A 16,925-nucleotide genomic window follows, 5' to 3' on the forward strand; every position below is an offset into this window, starting at 1 on the left:
GCTGGTCCATTTCACGACTGAAGCGTGTCCCATCCTGGAAACCAGGCAGGCACCTGTTTAAGAAATCCTAGTAGCTTTTCAGTCCTTAGCTGCCTGGATAAGCATCCTACTCCCAAGCCTAAGCTTGGCACCAGAACACCCTCCTCTGGTACTTGATTCGGATCTTTACTCTCCCAAAGCCTATCCTGGCAGCCCATTGTCCTCCGCTATCATCCAGGAAGTATGGGCTCCAGTTTCTGCCCAAGGCCAGCCAAGCTCTTTGGGCATACAACCAGAGATGTTCTTCTCCGTGGTCCTCCCCAAACCGCCTCCACTTTCATCTCTCCTCCTTGTGGCAAGTACTAACCAAGACTGGAAGGGGTGGGTGCCAGGGGACCATTTTCTCTGGTGACTTTGCAGCTTTCTGCTGAGAGCTTCCCCCAGAATCAGTTATAATCTGGTTCTGGACTTCAAACTTCTGTCCCATCTTGTCCTTGCCAGACACCCAAGGGCTTCTTCTTTTCAAATGCATAACTTGTCAATTAGAAGCTGCTGGAGGGCAGTCGGTACTTCAAGTCATAGTCTCTAATCCACTAATGGTCTTTTCCCTTTATCTTCCATCTAGGCACCTCTTTATCTTGCTCCCTCTCTGGACCCCCTGGGACTGGCTCTACTTCGGACCACTCAAGTCTCATCTGAGAGGCTTTGAGCCTGCAACACTTCACCCACCAATCTATTATCATTTAGAAATCACTTTCTCTAAGAAGGCCTCCCTGATGTCCTGACACTGCCCACCTGTTTGCCTGAGAACCAGTAATTAACTGCCAACCATTGTAGTATTAGAATTGTGTCACCCTTCTAGACAAAGCAATTCTTAAATACAAAACTGTTTACCATGAATCCCCATGGCTGCGTGCCTGGCCTACAGTAGGCTGCCCAGCATGTATTTGTGGCAACTACACTTTTTTGGTAATCTATGCTACTGCTCTCTCAGCTCCATGGCTAGCACTTATAGCAACTTCGTGTATACTAGAAAAAAGTGGTCCTTCCTTAAGATATGTGCCATTTGCAAGAAAATAGTCATAGTAACCATATGTAAGACCATGAGGTGAATGGTGGCCCCTTGAAATTGCACAGTGCACAATCTGCGTCACCTGGAGCAGACTTTGTCCCCACCTCCCCCACACACAGCAGGGGGGCTTGCCTAGTGTTCTAGGCACTGAGAGCCTCTGGGAAGACAGTTACCTTCTTCTCTGCAAACCACAAACCCTTGTCAGTCAGTCTTCTTTCATTTTACATGCAAGCCACGTCAGGGAGGACAGGGCTGAGGATATTGTGTGCATAGAGGGGGAAGTTATCCTACCCCTACACCCATGCCCACCTACCCCCAATAACCAAGGCACAAAAACAAGGCAGGAGTATAAGGAAGAATCAGGGGACCAGTCAGCTTTAAGCAAGGCTAAGGGAGGAGGAGCTTTTACTAATTGTATGACCTAACTAACACTAGACCCAAGTCCCTAAAAGACACTAAGAATACAGATGGAGAAGGGAAAGGATGGTAGGTAGGATCTCTCGTTTTTCTCAGTTGGTAGACTCAGAATTGGTGGGAATTGTTCAACAGACACAAAGACAGGCCCTTTAAAAAACCAAAACAAACCCTGGGATCAACTTTATTGCTCATGGTTGTGGTCACTTCTTCCCTATGCCCTTGTCCCTCTGATGGTCCAAAGCCCCTCCAGGATAGCACAGTGCTTAGGTTCTGCTGGGCCAGAGGCAAGGGAGACAATCCGCCTCCCAAGTCTGCTCCCAGCTCAGTCTCTCCCCTGTCCCCACCCCACCCTATTGCACATCAAATCATGTAAACATGGCTACGGGCATGGCCCTGAACAGCAGTGAGGCAGATTGATGTGTAAATAGATTTGGGACCAGGAGCCAGACCCAGTCACTCAGCCCTGCCCCATACTGAGGCCCACAGTTAAATCTGGAAAAGCGGGGGAGCCTGGTCCCAAACTCTGGCTCAGATTATGCAACAGTGCAGACAGCTCAGCTCCCCTCTACCACCCTCTCAGATTCCAGGTCCTGAGGTCCACCCACCCCCGGGCGCCCCTCCAGGCCTGGGCAGCAGATGGCAGTGTCCAGTTTTCTCCCTCCCACTCCCAGCTGGAAGTCACTGGTGCTGGGTCTTCCGAGATGCCCGGGGAAAACCGGAGACAGGCAATGGCAATCTGTCCAGCCCTGGAGAAGACGGAGGGCAGTCAAAAGCAGGGTACAGGTCTAGTCTTGGGGATAAGGCAACCAAGCCACAGAATGGGTATATGAGATGCCTTACAAACAAAGCAGAGAGCATACCATCCCAACTGCCTGGATGACCATGGTTCCAGAGGGCCCCACCTCACAGCCACCCCATTAGCCCACACCCCCACTCCTCTCACCAAAGGCCCGGATCAGCTCTGCCCGCACAGCCGCGGTAAAGGTCTTCACCAGACAGAGAGTGGTGAGGCCCGCGAAGGCTGCGTTGTAGAGGAACACGATGTAGAAATTGCCCAGCCAGTTGAAGCGTCCAAAGTCACCCAGCAGGTCAAAGTCAGTGAGCCCTGAAGTACAGAGGCCAGGGTGGGAGTGGGCTCCCCAGCTCCTCCCTGGCTCAGAGCCCAGCTTTCTGCTGCCTCCTAGTGGCCATATCTCAACACTGCAATCGATAGTTTGGCCTCTTCCTATGCGTTAATTATTCCTTCTTCCCAACTGTCTCAGAGGGAGTTATGGCTGTTGAAGAAAGTGTCAGCAGCGAGGCTTGCTCCACCTTCCCTTCCAGAGTTTGGCATCTTCTCCAGTGTGGAGGCTAAGACTCCGACTGTAATGAGGCTGCCTGGGTTCAGATCCAAACCCCACCCCTAACTGTGACCTGCAGCAGATTCCTTAAATTTCTGTGCCTCAGTTTCCTTAACTATAGAGAAAATAACGGGACTGTGAGAATTAAATGAGACAACACACATAAAGTACTATATGCGTCAAGCACTATTCTAACAGTGCCTGAGCCCTTAATCATCATAATGTCATCCCAAGTCCAAATTTTAGGGCTATCTCCCACTTAAAATAATATTCTTACCTACATACAACCTAAAGGAACTAACCAGGTGACCCACAAGCCTAGTTTTTTCTACTGAATCCCTGGCATTAAGTACAATGCTATAGTGGAGACAATATGAAGTAAAGAACCAAACAGAACTGATGCGAATACTAAATCATTTAGGATATATGGTTGATGATGTGGTGGAGGGGTGATGACCTCTGCAACTCCCATACTACCCTGGGGGGAACTATTACACTTTTGCATGCTTTTACCAGGCAATTCTAGATGAGAGCTCTAATGATGGGAGAAGGACGGAGTGTATTATTTGATGTCCCAGTGTGTGGAAAAAGCACTGGACTGGAGTTTAAGAGACAAGGTGTTCTAGTCTAACTTGGCCTTGCTTCAAGCTAGTTATATAACTATGTAAATCAATTAGCTTCTTTGCTTCTTGTCTTTATAAAATGAGAATATGTATTAGAGGATCCAGCCCATTGGAAGATTTGGGGGAAAGTGGTGCTTCTCCACCAAAAAATGGAAGTAAATAGGGAAGCCGTGGGATGTAGCTAATGGAAAAGTGTGAGCTTTGAAGTAACACTATTTTGAAGCTCAGCACAGGCATTTTACAGAGCCTCAATTTCTCCATCTGTATAATGGGGGTAATACCTCCTTGTAGGTTTGCTGTGGGAATTAGAGAGAGCACATATATGAAGTATATGCTTAGCACCAGTAGGTACTCAGAAAAAGCCAATTCCCTTACCTCCTTTTGCTACTTACCCAGGGTTCGAGAAAAGACCGGAAGTGCTGAGCTTAGGACCAGGAGACAGACACAGTTCCCAATTATCTAGGTGGAAGTAAGGAAAGGAAAGGTGAGGGTAGCAAAGCTGCCAGCACCTAGAGCCCATGCATGCCCTCAGAGGCTTCCTCTATTCCTGCCCAGCTACCTGTGTCATGGCTGTGTCATGCCATCTGGGCCGCAAGCTCCGGAAGAATGGAGAGCTGTAGAATCCCACAACTGAGGATATCATCAGGTAACTGCCACTGGGTTAAGGAAGAACTGGCTAGCCCCCAAGGATTAATGCCTCATCTCAAAGGGAATGGACCTCTCCCTTGACCCTCCTTTCAAATAAAGTAATTTCCTTCTTTCTGAATCCTAGGTTGGTAAAGTCTTGCCCCCTCCCCCATCGTCCCCACCACAGTCCCAGGAGACAGGGTCAGCGAACTGGTGGGTGTCCAGTGAGGCAATGGTGAGTGTCCAGAAGGATACAAGATGAGTACAACCTGAATGACGGCACCAAAGGAACCCAGCTTGGAGAAGGAGACTTGACCTAGGGAGGCATCCTAAGAGAAAGAGTAGTGTCGCTCTGGAGTACTCCCTACCAGGAGCACCACCCAGCACCCACACCCAGCCTTCCCTCTGGCCTCAGCTTCGGTCTCTCACCCCAGGCTTTCTTAAGCCCTCCCCCAAGAATACGCAGCCTGGTACCTGCATGCCCCGCGGCATGGCAGCCTCATCGATGAGCAGCTCCAGGATGTGGATGGCCACAATGAGCACAGAGAGGCCCTGTGTGAAGCAAGATCATGGACTCCCATTCCTGCCCCAGCCCACAGTTGTATTTGGAGTTGAATGTTAAGAACAGATACTCTGGTCCAACATTTTCCAGTTTTCCATTAGCTGTGTGGGACCTGTTCAAGGCCACTGCTAGCAACACAGCACCTTTGAGGGTACTATAAAACACACCGTTTCAGGGTGGAAGGATTGTAAAAAGTTCGACTAGAAAAATGTGCCTTGGGGTGCCTGGGTGGATCAGTGGTTGAGCGTCTGCCTTTGGCTCAGGGTGTGATCCTGTGATCCCAGGGTCCCAGGATCGAGTTCCATATCGGACTCCCCGCAGGGAGTCTGCTTCTCTCTCCCTCTACCTATGTCTCTGCCTTTCTCTCTGTGACTCTCATGAATAAACACATAAAATCTTAAAAAAAAAAAAAAAAGGAAAAAAAATGTGCCTCTTCCCCTAGACCAATACAACTTATTTCCAAGTCTAGAGCATGGCAAGTTGCGGGAAGGGACTGATTTCAAGCCTTATTTTCACCACAGAGCAAGCCTGTTAACTACTCAGCAGCCATGTATGACCTTAGGCAAACTCCTTCACTCCTCAGTTTCTTCATCTACAAAATGGGGATCGATATGCTCAGTACAGGGCAGGACATAGAGCAGGCAATCAGTGAGGGGCAACCATGGTTATTGATGATAATCGGTCCCTGCATCTCTTCTCTCTTCCCTGAGAAGACCTAAAGCAGTCAAGAGCCTGCTATTCCTCACCCCCACCAGGAACGGAACACCTACCGTCAGTACCAGCAAGCACAACATGGCCAGGGGGTAGCCCAGGTTCCGCTGCCAGGCTGAAGCCTTCCGTCGTTTCTCTGTATTGGAATGGAAGCTGTTAGCAAGGGCCTAGAATGATGGGCTACTCTCCTTGGGGAAACACAGATATCCCATTCCCTACCAACCTACATACCCAGCAGGACTCTCTGTGTCTGCAGAGCCAGGACCTGTCTGTGCAGCAGCTCCATATCCAAATGCAGCCAGCAAGAGGTGGGATCTGAGGGCAGAGAAGATGGTGCTGCCTCAGTCCTGTGGCCCCTGCCCAAGCCACACCCACCATCCCAGCTGAGGAGAACCAGGACTTACTGCAAATCCTGCGGGTTAAAGCTGCCTCCTCAAAGGCTGAGCAATACAGCTGCTCCTCCAGGTCTTCTAGCAACTGGGACAGGGGAAAGGGAAGAACTGACTGTCAGAGGCTCCCTGATCCCAAGGGCCCCAGGAGACCCCTGCTCATCCCAGTTTCCAGTCTCATTCTTTCCCCCAACTCTCATTCACTACCCTGTGGCCAGAAGCTTTGTCTAGTCCCTCCCAATTGCCCTTTGTTCTGCCTTGCACGTCTGGTGACCAGCTCCAAATGATGAGGTTGAAGGATACAGGAGCCAACAAAGGCTGTGGCTTTTTGCAAGGCGTGTGCTGCACAACTATAGGGTTGCTTCACTGTTTGGCTCCAGCTTTGCAGGAGTCAAAGGGCAAGGAGCACTACGTACCCGAGGCTTGACCAGTAGCTTCCCGGTGACTGAGAACATGCGGGCCAGACCTAGTGGAGTACACACTGTAGGGACAGGAGCCAGTTACCTGCCAGCCCTTTTCTCTACCACTTCCCCTACCCGTCCTTCCATCCCCTCTCCTTCCACCCTGGTTACTTTGATCCACAGACCTCGCCCATTCCCTCCAAGACCTTCAACACTCACCCAGGAGCAGCAGGACCCCAAGAAAGGAGATACAGGAGTAGAGGTAGGGGAGGTAGTACTCCCAGAAGTCTAAGGGTAAAAAAGACGTATGTTAGCTGGTCTCTCGTCCAGCTTCCCAGGGGTTGATGGGCCTCAGAGACTAGCAAGGACACCACACATAAGCCTACAGGGGTTAGGCAAGTAATGCAAATAAGGAAAGCTGGCCCAGTGTCAGCAGAAGAGGGAGCAGTGGGGGCTACAGCAAACTGGAGGCCCTATGCTGTATCTAAAGAACACAACTGCTTGGGTGCTTGGATGATCCAGTTGGTTAAGTGTCTGCCTTCAGCTCAGGTCATGAAACTGGAGGCCTGGGATCGAGGACCACATTGGGCTACCTATTCAGCGGGGAGCCTGCTTGTCCCTCTCCTTTTGCTCCTCCCTCCAGGCTCATGCTCTCTCTCTCAAATAAATAAACAAAATCTTTAAAAAATAAAATGGAAAAAAAAAAAAAGAATACAACTGTTATTAGGCCTAGTCCCTGCAATCTGATGTGGTTGGATCCTCAATCTTGTCAGGCAAAGCCACAAATCTGGATATTAATGTGAAATCTCTCAACTTTTGCATGTCAGCAACTGACTCATTTATATTTTTAATCATTGCATGGGCCCAATGGATCATTTCTGCAAGTTGGACTTGGCTTGACATCCATCAGTTTGAAATTTCAGTCTAAGAAACATGGTCCCAATCTTCTCCACCTTAGAGGGTTACAGTTGTTCCATGCAGGAGAATATCAGCCAACTGCAGAGCCATTCAGCCTGGGTGGAGGGGGAGGGAGGAAGCTGGCCTTCTCACCATAGAGTGACTCCCGGCTGGCCTTGTTGTTGTCCACAATGGCTGATGCCACCCATACCATGCCCAGCACCAGCAGGGTGAGCAGCATCAACATCACCACCGTCTCGTAGACCCGGCCCAGGACACCCTATAGGAGGAGGCAACAGGAAAGGGGCAGGATCAACATCAGGGGAAGGAAGGAGACATGGGATGGCAGCCTGGCTGGGAAAGCAGAAAGGACTGGATTCAGGAGACAGGGAAGGGCGTCTCCCTATTATTCCGCTACATCACCCTGTCCTCCCACCCTACATCTAGGGCCATTTCTTATACCATACCAATAGTTTTCATTTGCTTATCCCCTCCCCAGTTCCCTTCCCCATCCTGCCCTGCCATGGGAGGCTGGTCCCCAAGGGCTTCATCACACAAGTTCTTTGCCCTCTGGTTCAGTTTGCCCAATGGGAAGGACAGGCAAGAGGGTGGAAGGCAGGAAGAGAGAGGGATCAGGGTATTTCTTCAGTTTCCTTCAACCTTTGGCACTATGGTTTTAGCAGTAGCTGTGAAGCACCTCCCAGCTTCAACTACCAATGGGTTCCAGAAACTATTTCTTCCTTTTGCTCCCACAGGCCTAGGGGTGGTAATGTCTTCCTGCTGACAGTAGCATCTCAAATTCTTTGTTGATCCTCTTAACTCTGACTAAACCTCTGCAAATAGTCTTTGTTAAAATCTTTCCAGTGGGGCACCTGGATGGCTCAGCCAACTGGATTTCGGCTCAGGTCATGACCTCAGTGTTGTGAGACTAAGCCCCATGTTGGGCTGTGTGTGGGCATGGAGGCTGCTTAAGATTGTCTCTCTCCCTCTGCCCTTCCCTTCTCCAAAAAAATTAAATTAAATTAAAATTAAATAAATAAAACACAATAAAGTAAAATGAAATCTCTTTAGTTGAACCACCTGAGTGGAATTCTGTTTCCTGCCTAGATGATTGATATATCCCCCACTTACCTTTCTGGAGCCAGCAAAGCCCTCTGACTCAGTGAAGAAGTATGCAAAGGGCATGAGGAAGATGAGGGACAGGTTGGAGAAGAGAAACACAAGGTTCCAGAGGCCTAGAGCAAAAAAGGAAAAGCAGAGGTGATTGGTGGGAGGCGGGGAACAACCTACTGGGGACTGAACATGTGGTGGCAGAGAGGGGCAAGGATGGGGTGATACACAACTAATTAGCCGAGGCTGTCTATGTCTGCATGAACCTAGTCTATTCCCTCTCACCACGCCAGGTTGGAACCAGAAGCCACGTACCATGGATGAGAGAGCCATTGAGCCACTGGATATAGTAGTTCCGGGGCAGTGAGAGCAGCACCTCGTTGCTGATAATGGAGAAGGGCAGGAGCAGGACAGCACCCAGGGCGACAGCCAGGGTAAAGGTACAGAGCTCAAGCCTGGGCAGAGAGAATGGGTAGTGCCCTTGCTTAGACACTCACTTCCCTTGGCCCAAGAAGCCCTCCTCATCCCCTGGGCACTGATGGCTTCTCCTAGAACTACTTGTAGCAGTGACAGACCCAGGGGAGGAGCCATCCAGCCAGGGCTCTACCCACTGTCCCCTAAACTCCCCTTCCAGGGAAGCCTTGGCACAAGGGATGGACACACCTTAGGCATTCATGTCATAGGCCGTGACACTTGCCCAGACTATCCCCAGGAATGTGGTCCTCCTATACGTGCCTGCCAGGTATAGCAGGCATGCCAAGCTAAGGGACTTGTCTTCTCTGCTCAGAGATATGGATTTCCGAGCTTCCCTTCTCTAGCCCAAATAAGAGGAAAGTCACCCCATATAGCTAGGCCGTGCATGAAGGCACTAGGCAAAGGGGGAAAAGGAGGACCTGAAACCCAGCTTCATAGCTGAGGCCTGTGTCCAGAGCTGCCTCAGGTGAAAAGAAGAGACATTTTTAGCTAGTTGGTCCACCAAGGGGGGTAAGGTTGCCTTCTTTTAATCTGTTGATCACAGGGGCCGTCTCTATATTTTCCCTATATGTGCTAATGCATAATAACAGCCTGGAGCAAAGCCTTCTCTCAAAACCAAGCACACCCTGCCCTTAAGGGTTCCACTTTCCACATCCCCTGCTCTATTCCATCGGTCTACATTGCTGCCCCACTCCTTCCCTGATGGCCACTGGGAGGTGAAGCCAAGCTGGAATCATTTCCGGTGACTCAGGCCCCAGCTCACACACAGTTCCTGGCCAAGAGGCTCCCAGAAACTCCTGGCCTAACCAGGGATACAGGAACAACAACTTTTCCAAGCGTCCCCAGAGTGAGGTGAAGCCGGAACAAGCCAGAAATGGGGTGGAAGCAGAAACCCTCTCTTCACTGCATGACACTCCACTCTCCCCTGAGCTCTAGGAGTCTCACTAGATCCCAGCTTCTAAAGGGTTCTAGTGCCAGGAGCTGGGACGGCAACACTTACGCAATCTTGTTGACTGTAGCATCTTCATCATCCACTACGAGAGAGAGGCACGGGAAGAGGCAAGAGATCAGTGGGCAGCTCTGGGAGCCATCTGTGCTGCAGTGTGCCCTACTTCCCCTTCCTTGCCCCGTGAAAGAAGGGCCTAGGCCACAGAGGCAGAGCTGCAAAGGAGGCCCTGGGAGAGTTAAATGCTATGAGTCCCAAAACCTATTCTCTGGCTGAGGTGGCAGCTGAAAGATCTGTGGTCCCAGGTGGAAAGAGTATGAGCCAGAAATTCTCTTACTTCCCCCCTCCCCCCAATCTCTCTCATTGCAGGTTCCTCTTTGCAAGCTGAAAATATAAAAAAAAAACAGCTGGTCTGGGAGGTTGGTTACATCAGTGGCTGGGTGCAGCAAAGGGAAATGAAGCAAGGGGGTGGGGTGGTGAGACTCACAGAGAAAGTCCTTGGGAGAATTATACCCCTTCTTGGGTTCATGAACCCTTCTGGAGGGGAGTAAAGACTAGGACCAGGACAGGATGATCTGGACAGTCTGGGGCTAGGAATTGGGGGGAATGTGTCCCCCCAAATCACACAATGCCTATAGGAAGGAAAGTTCCAATCTGAGGACACTTAGCTCTTTATAAAGAGAAAAGCCACCATCACCGGGTCCTGGGGGGCCCAGTGGTCAGGCAAGTCTTCTGTTCCTCTGTTCCTAGGTCAGGTCGGTGTGAGTGTCCTTGTTGAGGAGAGGACAGAGCTTGTGCCCATGGTAACATTCACCCTGTAGCTGTCCATTTTAGATTCACAGAGGGCTTTCACATGAACCATCTCCTTTGGTCCACACAATGTCAACGAACTGGTTAGAGACCCTTAGGCCCATTTTCCAGAGGATGTAACTGAGGCTCAGGAAAGTTATATGACTTTCCCAGTGGCTTTATTAGTTGTAGACCCTTCTGTCTAGGCTTTCCACTATACCACCTGCCCCTGCCTGTGGAAAAAGGGAAGCAGAAGAGGCAAAGACTCCAGTTTTTCCTTTCCCAGCAGGCGCCAAGGGCCCACTCCCCTGAGGCTGGCCCCATGGCAACAGGAACACTGGCAGAGGGCAGGGAAAAGGGAGGGAAGTCACAGGTACCTGTGGTGAACTCAGCAGGCTTCTTGAAGTGCGTCAGGGCAATGTGGCAGAGGATGTAGAGTGTCGCAAACAGAAGTGTTGAGATCTGTGGCAGAGTGTGAGCTAGGATGAGAAGCTCTAATAACCAGCACATTCCATAGCCCCAGTGGCCTCTCTATTAATTCTATGGGGTCACTGTCCCAAAACAAGGCTCCATACTTCCAGGAGTTCCATGTTTTTCTCCAGGATTTTCTTCTAGTCAGGGCCTCAAGGGCCCCTTAAGAAGGACCAGACAGCATTATGTCCAGCCCTATGAAGGTTTTTCTGGGAGAAAATAGCTTCAGCTGAACCCTGATTGGTAAAGAGGCCGAGAAAACTAGAGACACATATACACACATACCTGAAACAGGCCATAGAACCAAAGGGACTTTACTCCTAGTGTTATTGAAAAGGGAAGCAGGTTCCAGGAAGAAAGGGATGTTTACATTGTCCTGACACTCGTCTCCTCCCTTTCCCCCTTGCCCCTGCTGCCACTTTGACCCAAGCTCCAGGAGAGAATAAGTAGGAATCATGTTCTTAGACTAAGTCAGAATGTCTACTCTGTGTTTATTCAGGGGCCTGAAAGATCAGGTCTGTTCTTGGCCAAAGCAGAGTTTCATTTAATCCCCTGCCCTGAGAGTAGACCTTAGTTGGGGCCCAACATCTAAAATCCACAATGCTGGGGGATCCCTGGGTGGTGCAGCGGTTTGGCGCCTGCCTTTGGCCCAGGGCATGATCCTGGAGACCCGGGACCGAATCCCACATCGGGCTCCCAGTGCATGGAGCCTGCTTCTCCCTCTGCCTGTGTCTCTGCCTCTCTCTGTGTCTCTCATGAATAAATAAATAAAATCTTTAAAAGTAAATAAATAAAATCCACAATGTTTCTAGAGCCACATCAGCCTCTTTAAAGGCTACCAACTCCTTGTCCCTATTCAAGCTACTTCCAACTCCAGAGTCAGGCTGTCCCATGCCCTCTGGGCAACTAGCCCTCCACTCCATAGTTGTGGCAGGACTTGGCCAAGTTACTCTGCATATGTATGTATCCCTACCCTACCCCAAGTAAGCTGCTGTTGCCCAAGAGAGGAAGCACTGGTGGGCCTGGCTCTACAATCAGCGTCAGAGGTTCTTGAGGAGATGCTATTGCATTTATTATTTTTTAAATTATTTAAGTAATCTCTACACCCAACGTGGGGCTCAAACTCACAACTACGAGATTAAGAGTTGTACACTCTTCCGACTGAGCCAGCCAGACACCCCAAGATGCTATTGCATTTAAATAAGTAAGCCAAGAGAGCAAGATCAGTCTCATGGGTCCTCCAGTCCCCGAAAGAAGCTGACCCCACAGGGAATCTGCACACAGTTATCTATACATGGAAGGAAGAAGTCAAAGAGACCCAAGAAGAGTGATGGGTCCAGAACAAAGTTTTAGCTTTTAACACTAGGGAAACCGAGTAGAATGAGTTACTCAGATTGTACTGAAGATTTCTAATTGCCTAATGCTCCCTCTGTCCTTGGGCTTGCGTAATAGCCAGGAAGGTGGGAGGGCTCAAAAGGTCAGGCTGGAGTTCCACGCAGTTCCAGCAGAGGCTAGGTCATTCTCTAGAGCCAGGTGGGGGAGGCAGCAGAAGGCTTCAGGCTGCCCTTGGCGGGCACTGGTGTCCTCAGCTAACAGGAGTAAAGAGTGGGGGAGACATCTAGGAGGCTGCTTCTCTGTCCAAGGTCTCATCCCTCTCTGTTCTCTAGGAATGTGGGCTCTGTCCCTACACGGTCTCAAGGCCTGGGCGTGTTCTCCACAACACACCCAGCCTCACCATGTGGGACTATCCACTAAGAATCACACAAGGAAAGTTGGTCTGGAGTTCCACACGTGGACTGATACAGTCCCTGCTTTTCAGTCCTCACACAGAAGAGCAGACCTAGTTATGTCATGGCTCACTTTATCCCTCCCTCCAGCCTGGAAGCGGCCCAGGGCAGACTGAGAAAAACAAAGGATGGCTCATCAGTGGGTCTCCCTACTCATTAATACTTCTGTTCTTTCAAACTTTTCCTTTTTTGCCTTCCGTTTAGCATTTGGGGGGTGAGGGCTACTCTGGGGGTGGGAACTCCGAGGAAAGACAGAGGGGGGGAGATGAGAATTGAAAGCAGCCCTGAGGCAGATGCAGCTAGATTCCCCAAGGTTCCCCAGGGGCCCAGAAGAGAGGAGTCCATCTCTGTGTGGCAGGTTCAGCTGTTGCCCTGGGTGGCAGTGAGGGCGTAAGGCACAGCCTGCTGCCTGTGGAGCACTGGCGGGGGGGGGGGGGGGGGGGGCACTCACAGGGGAAATCCCTGAATGGCTGGGGAGCTAGAACCTCGGCTTGAGGGGGAGGGGGGCGGAGGGGGGGGCGTCCGACAAGCACCAACGAGGGGAAAAGAAGGGGGGGCAACTTAGTTGTTCTCCATCTCTACGCAGTAGAATCCATCCCACAAGAGTCCTTTCTTCCAAAGTGGGAGGCCCACCAGCGTGCCCCGTACCTCTGGCACGCCACCCCTACACCTCCCAGGTCTTTCCTGGAATCTCCCTTTCGTCAAACATCAGCGGAGTTTGCGGGGTCTCCCCCAACCAGACCCATCGTCTCAGGCTCTCGGAGGACGGTCGAAATCCGCGGGCTCGCGGAGCCGCGCCGCGAACCCCCCGCGAGGGGTGGGGGGCCGGGGGGGGGAGGGGCGGGGCGGGGCGGCGGGGCCGGGGGAGGAACGGAAACCGACCCGCGGCTTTGTTTACGCGCAGCTGCCCAACCGATCCGGGCGCCGTCCTCCGCCGCTCGCCCCCGGCCCCCGCAGGCCCTGAGCCCCGGCCCCCCGCACTCCGACCCGACACCCCCCGCCCGCGACCCCCGGGCTTCGGGCCCGCTCGCCCCTGTATCACCCTTGCCGCCCGGGTCCGTACTCACGATGCACTCGCGAACCCTCTCGTGGAAGAGCTGCTCCCGCACGGATAGCACTTCGTAGTCAGCTGCTTCCATACTCTGCTCAGCATGACTGGGGCGGGGGTGTCTCCGGGCCCGGGGAGGACGAGCGCGGAGGAAGCCGCCGCCGCCAAGGACCCGGACCCAGCCGCGGAGCCTTTCCTCGCTGCCTGCGACGGAAACTCGGGGTAATCGGGAGCTCAGATTCAGCCGTCCGGACGCCTTAAAGGGGCAGGCACCACGCGCCTCGATTTAAAGGGCTCCGGCCCCGCGTCCTGCTCCCTCCCCTTTAAGGTCCGGTCTCAGGCAACTTTAACGCAAACACCCTCCAACAAGCTGGCTACGAGGAAGCGCAGGTGCTGGATCTATCTACGGGAGACCAACTGACGACTCGAGGGATGGGCGGGTTTCTGCCAACGAGCGGAGTTCATTGGCTCCCAGGGAGCTGCCGCTCATCGCTAGAGGGACGCTGATAGGCTCGCTCCGTGGAAGGAGGCGGGATCTCTGGGGCCTGAGGGTGCTCGCTCGCTTCAGCTCCTGCGGTTGAGAGAGGACGGTTCCTGCGTTTTCCCAGCAACTGAGATTTTAATTTGACCGTGGTTAAATGAACCATCTGGACCAGGGCAGCCAAGCAGGATGTGAAGGCACCAAGGGGGTTCTGGAAGGTACCGCTGCCCAGTAATCCAAGGCCTGTAGCAGCATTTTCTGAAAGTGTGTTTCTATGGGGGGGGGGGGGGGTGTGCTCCAGTGCTAGGAGTTTTCATTCAGTCACGCTTGTGGGAGGCCTAGTGTGTGGGGGAGCAAATACTGGGGAGAAGTGGATAGACAACCACAGAAATACCTCTCTGACACTTTGTAAGGAAATACCCATGGGGATCATTGCTTAATGGGGCTGAGTCCAATGTTAGCTGACCACCTACTCTGTGCCCCTCACTTTATAGACTTTTATCTCCTTTTTACATCAGGACAGCCCTACAGAGGAAGGTATGATTAGCATTTTAGAGATTAGAAAATGGGTGACAAGTTGTCACATGCCAAGGTCACACAATTAAGGAATGCTTCCTGCGACCTTGGAATATGTACTCTTTGGGAAGTTCCACCTCCCCTCCGTGGACTTGAATCCTTCCTCTAAATTGGAGAAGTAAGGGAGACTCAAAAGAAAGGCTGAGTTTTGCAAAGCTTCCCTACTGAAGAATAAGAGCCCAATTGTAAGGGCCTATGCATCCAGCTATTATCTAAGCAAGAATCAGAGGCCAGAATTAACTGCTAAATTCTGTACCCTGGTAACTTTTTCCAGGCAAGTTATTTTTGTCCCTTTTTTGTTTCCCCATTGATTTGCAACAGAACCTTGGGAAATAAAAAGCATATACTTATGTATATGTACACACATATATATGTGTCTATACACACATTTGTCTTTGGTGATCGCAAGACGAGAGGAGGTAAAGGGCTGATTTCCACCCCCTTAGCAACCAAGCTTGGGGTGCACAGAACTCCAGTGGGAAGAGTGGGCAGTTAACAAAGAGAAGAAGCTAATGGGCTGGGTTCTGGGATCTGCTGCTCCTTGGGAGAAAAGGAGAGCACAGGGAGGTGGCTTGGACCTATTGTGTTTTAGGAATAAACAAACACATTGTGTTTTGTTTGGCTCACAGTGTTTTTTTTTTTTTTTTTTTTTTAAGATTTGGGCCCAACACAGGACTCGATCCTGGGTCTCCAGGATGACGCCCCCAGCCCAAGGCAGTGCTAAACCACTGGGCCACCGGGGCTGCCCGGCTCACAGTGTTTTTAACAAATCTGAACAAACATTTAAAACACAGGATACCTTAAAAATTCAGATTTCCATCTCTTAAGTAGAAGATTCAGCAGAACTGGGCCATGAGGACACATGGCCCAGTATATGGGGCAGGATGCGTTTCAATCTTCCATAGTCTCTATCACTTGGGTAAGCACTTAGACTCCACCAGTTTTCCCGTTGACATTGTCAGCCCAGGTGTCCATTTGAGGTTGTGACCTATGAGCTAACCCCTTTTACTGCTTCAACTTCATACCATCTTCACCCCAGCCTTTGGTCAGTTCCTGGTGGACCCTACCAATCTCTTTACTTCCTTAAGGCTCTGTACTTGATATTTACTCTTCCCCTCCCCCTTCCCAATTCAGTTTTGGCTGATTTCAATCTCAGGTTTAAGCTTAAATGATACCTGTTCAGAATCTTCCCCCACTACCTTATCTAAAGCAACCAATTTTTGTGTTATTTATAGCAAGTTGCCATAACTTAATATGCTTGCATCTGTTTGCCTCCTCCACATAGACTTGTAAAGGGAAAGAATCATATTTGTCTTTTTTTTTTTTTTTTTAAAACAAGTTCCAGGTTAGCCTGGGTGGCTCAGCAGTTTAGCGCTGCCTTCAGCCCAGGTTGTGATCCTGGAGACCCAGGATCGAGTCCCATGTTGGGCCCCTTGTCAGGAGCCTGTTTCTCCCTCTGCCTGTATCTCTGCCTCTCTCTGTGTGTGTCTTCAATGAATAAATAAAATCTTTTTAAAAAAATAAATAAATAAACTAGGCTCCACACCCAGCATGGAGCACAACACAGAGCTTAAACTCAGGACTCTAAGATTAAGACCTGAAGCTGAAATCAAGAGTTAGATGTTTAACCAATTGAGCCATGTGTATGTCTTGAATGTGGTTACTTCCTTAGCCCTTAGTCTGCTGAATAATACATGTAGACACTCAAATATTTACCAATATAGTGAGAAAAGATGGGCTGCATTGCTGATAATCAGAAGAGCTGGGTTCTGGTTCTAGCACTGTCATCCTGGACTTCGCTTAATGGCATTTGCAAAACTGGAACACTCTTCAGGTTGCTTTTAAATCTAAAAATCCAGGGCAGCCAGGGTGGCTCAGCGGTTTAGTGCCGCCTTCAGCCCAGAGCCTGATCCTGGAGACCTGGGATCAAGTCCTATGTCAGGCTCCCTGCATGGAGCTTGCTTCTTCCTCTGCCTGTGTCTCTGCCTCTCCTTCTCTCTCTGTGCCTCTCAGGAATAAATAAATAAATCTTAAAAAAGAAATCTAAAAATCCAATGTTCGCAGTCTTGCATGTTACAAAGTGCTGTGACATCACCAGAGCCACAGACTATTAAATCCTATTCCTACAATAACTGGTTAGCATAGATTCTGTTCAGAGACTTGTCATCATCCAGAATGTACAGTTATGTACAACTGAAGTGAATTTTAAAAGGCAAAATATCAAT

At 50.5% G+C, this 16,925-nt stretch overlaps 1 protein-coding gene across 4 annotated transcripts; it reads right to left on the minus strand.

Moving 5' to 3' along the window:
* Positions 1-1,616: 1,616 nt before the first annotated feature.
* LMBR1L (limb development membrane protein 1 like) lies at positions 1,617-14,375 on the minus strand. Of its 4 annotated transcripts, none has more exons than XM_055337129.1 (17): positions 13,663-14,375; positions 10,715-10,799; positions 9,603-9,777; positions 8,444-8,583; positions 8,150-8,253; positions 7,172-7,298; positions 6,341-6,409; positions 6,137-6,201; positions 5,736-5,808; positions 5,563-5,646; positions 5,391-5,467; positions 4,533-4,610; positions 4,314-4,387; positions 3,991-4,081; positions 3,824-3,890; positions 2,412-2,573; positions 1,617-2,214 (listed from the first exon to the last, which is right to left on the minus strand). In XM_055337129.1, the coding sequence occupies exons 1-17, from the start codon at positions 13,732-13,734 to the stop codon at positions 2,147-2,149; spliced, it is 1,611 nt and encodes a 536-aa protein (XP_055193104.1). In that variant the 5' UTR covers positions 13,735-14,375; the 3' UTR covers positions 1,617-2,146. The 4 variants fall into 4 exon arrangements, with proteins under 4 accessions (XP_055193104.1, XP_055193105.1, XP_055193107.1 ...); XM_055337130.1 differs by having other exon boundaries at positions 9,603-9,636; positions 13,663-14,372; XM_055337132.1 differs by lacking the exon at positions 9,603-9,777 and having other exon boundaries at positions 10,715-10,816; positions 13,663-13,724.
* Positions 14,376-16,925: the final 2,550 nt, after the last annotated feature.

This window comes from Nyctereutes procyonoides, unplaced genomic scaffold (genome assembly GCF_905146905.1).
Source record: "Nyctereutes procyonoides isolate TBG_1078 unplaced genomic scaffold, NYPRO_anot_genome, whole genome shotgun sequence".
NCBI lineage: Eukaryota > Metazoa > Chordata > Mammalia > Carnivora > Canidae > Nyctereutes > Nyctereutes procyonoides.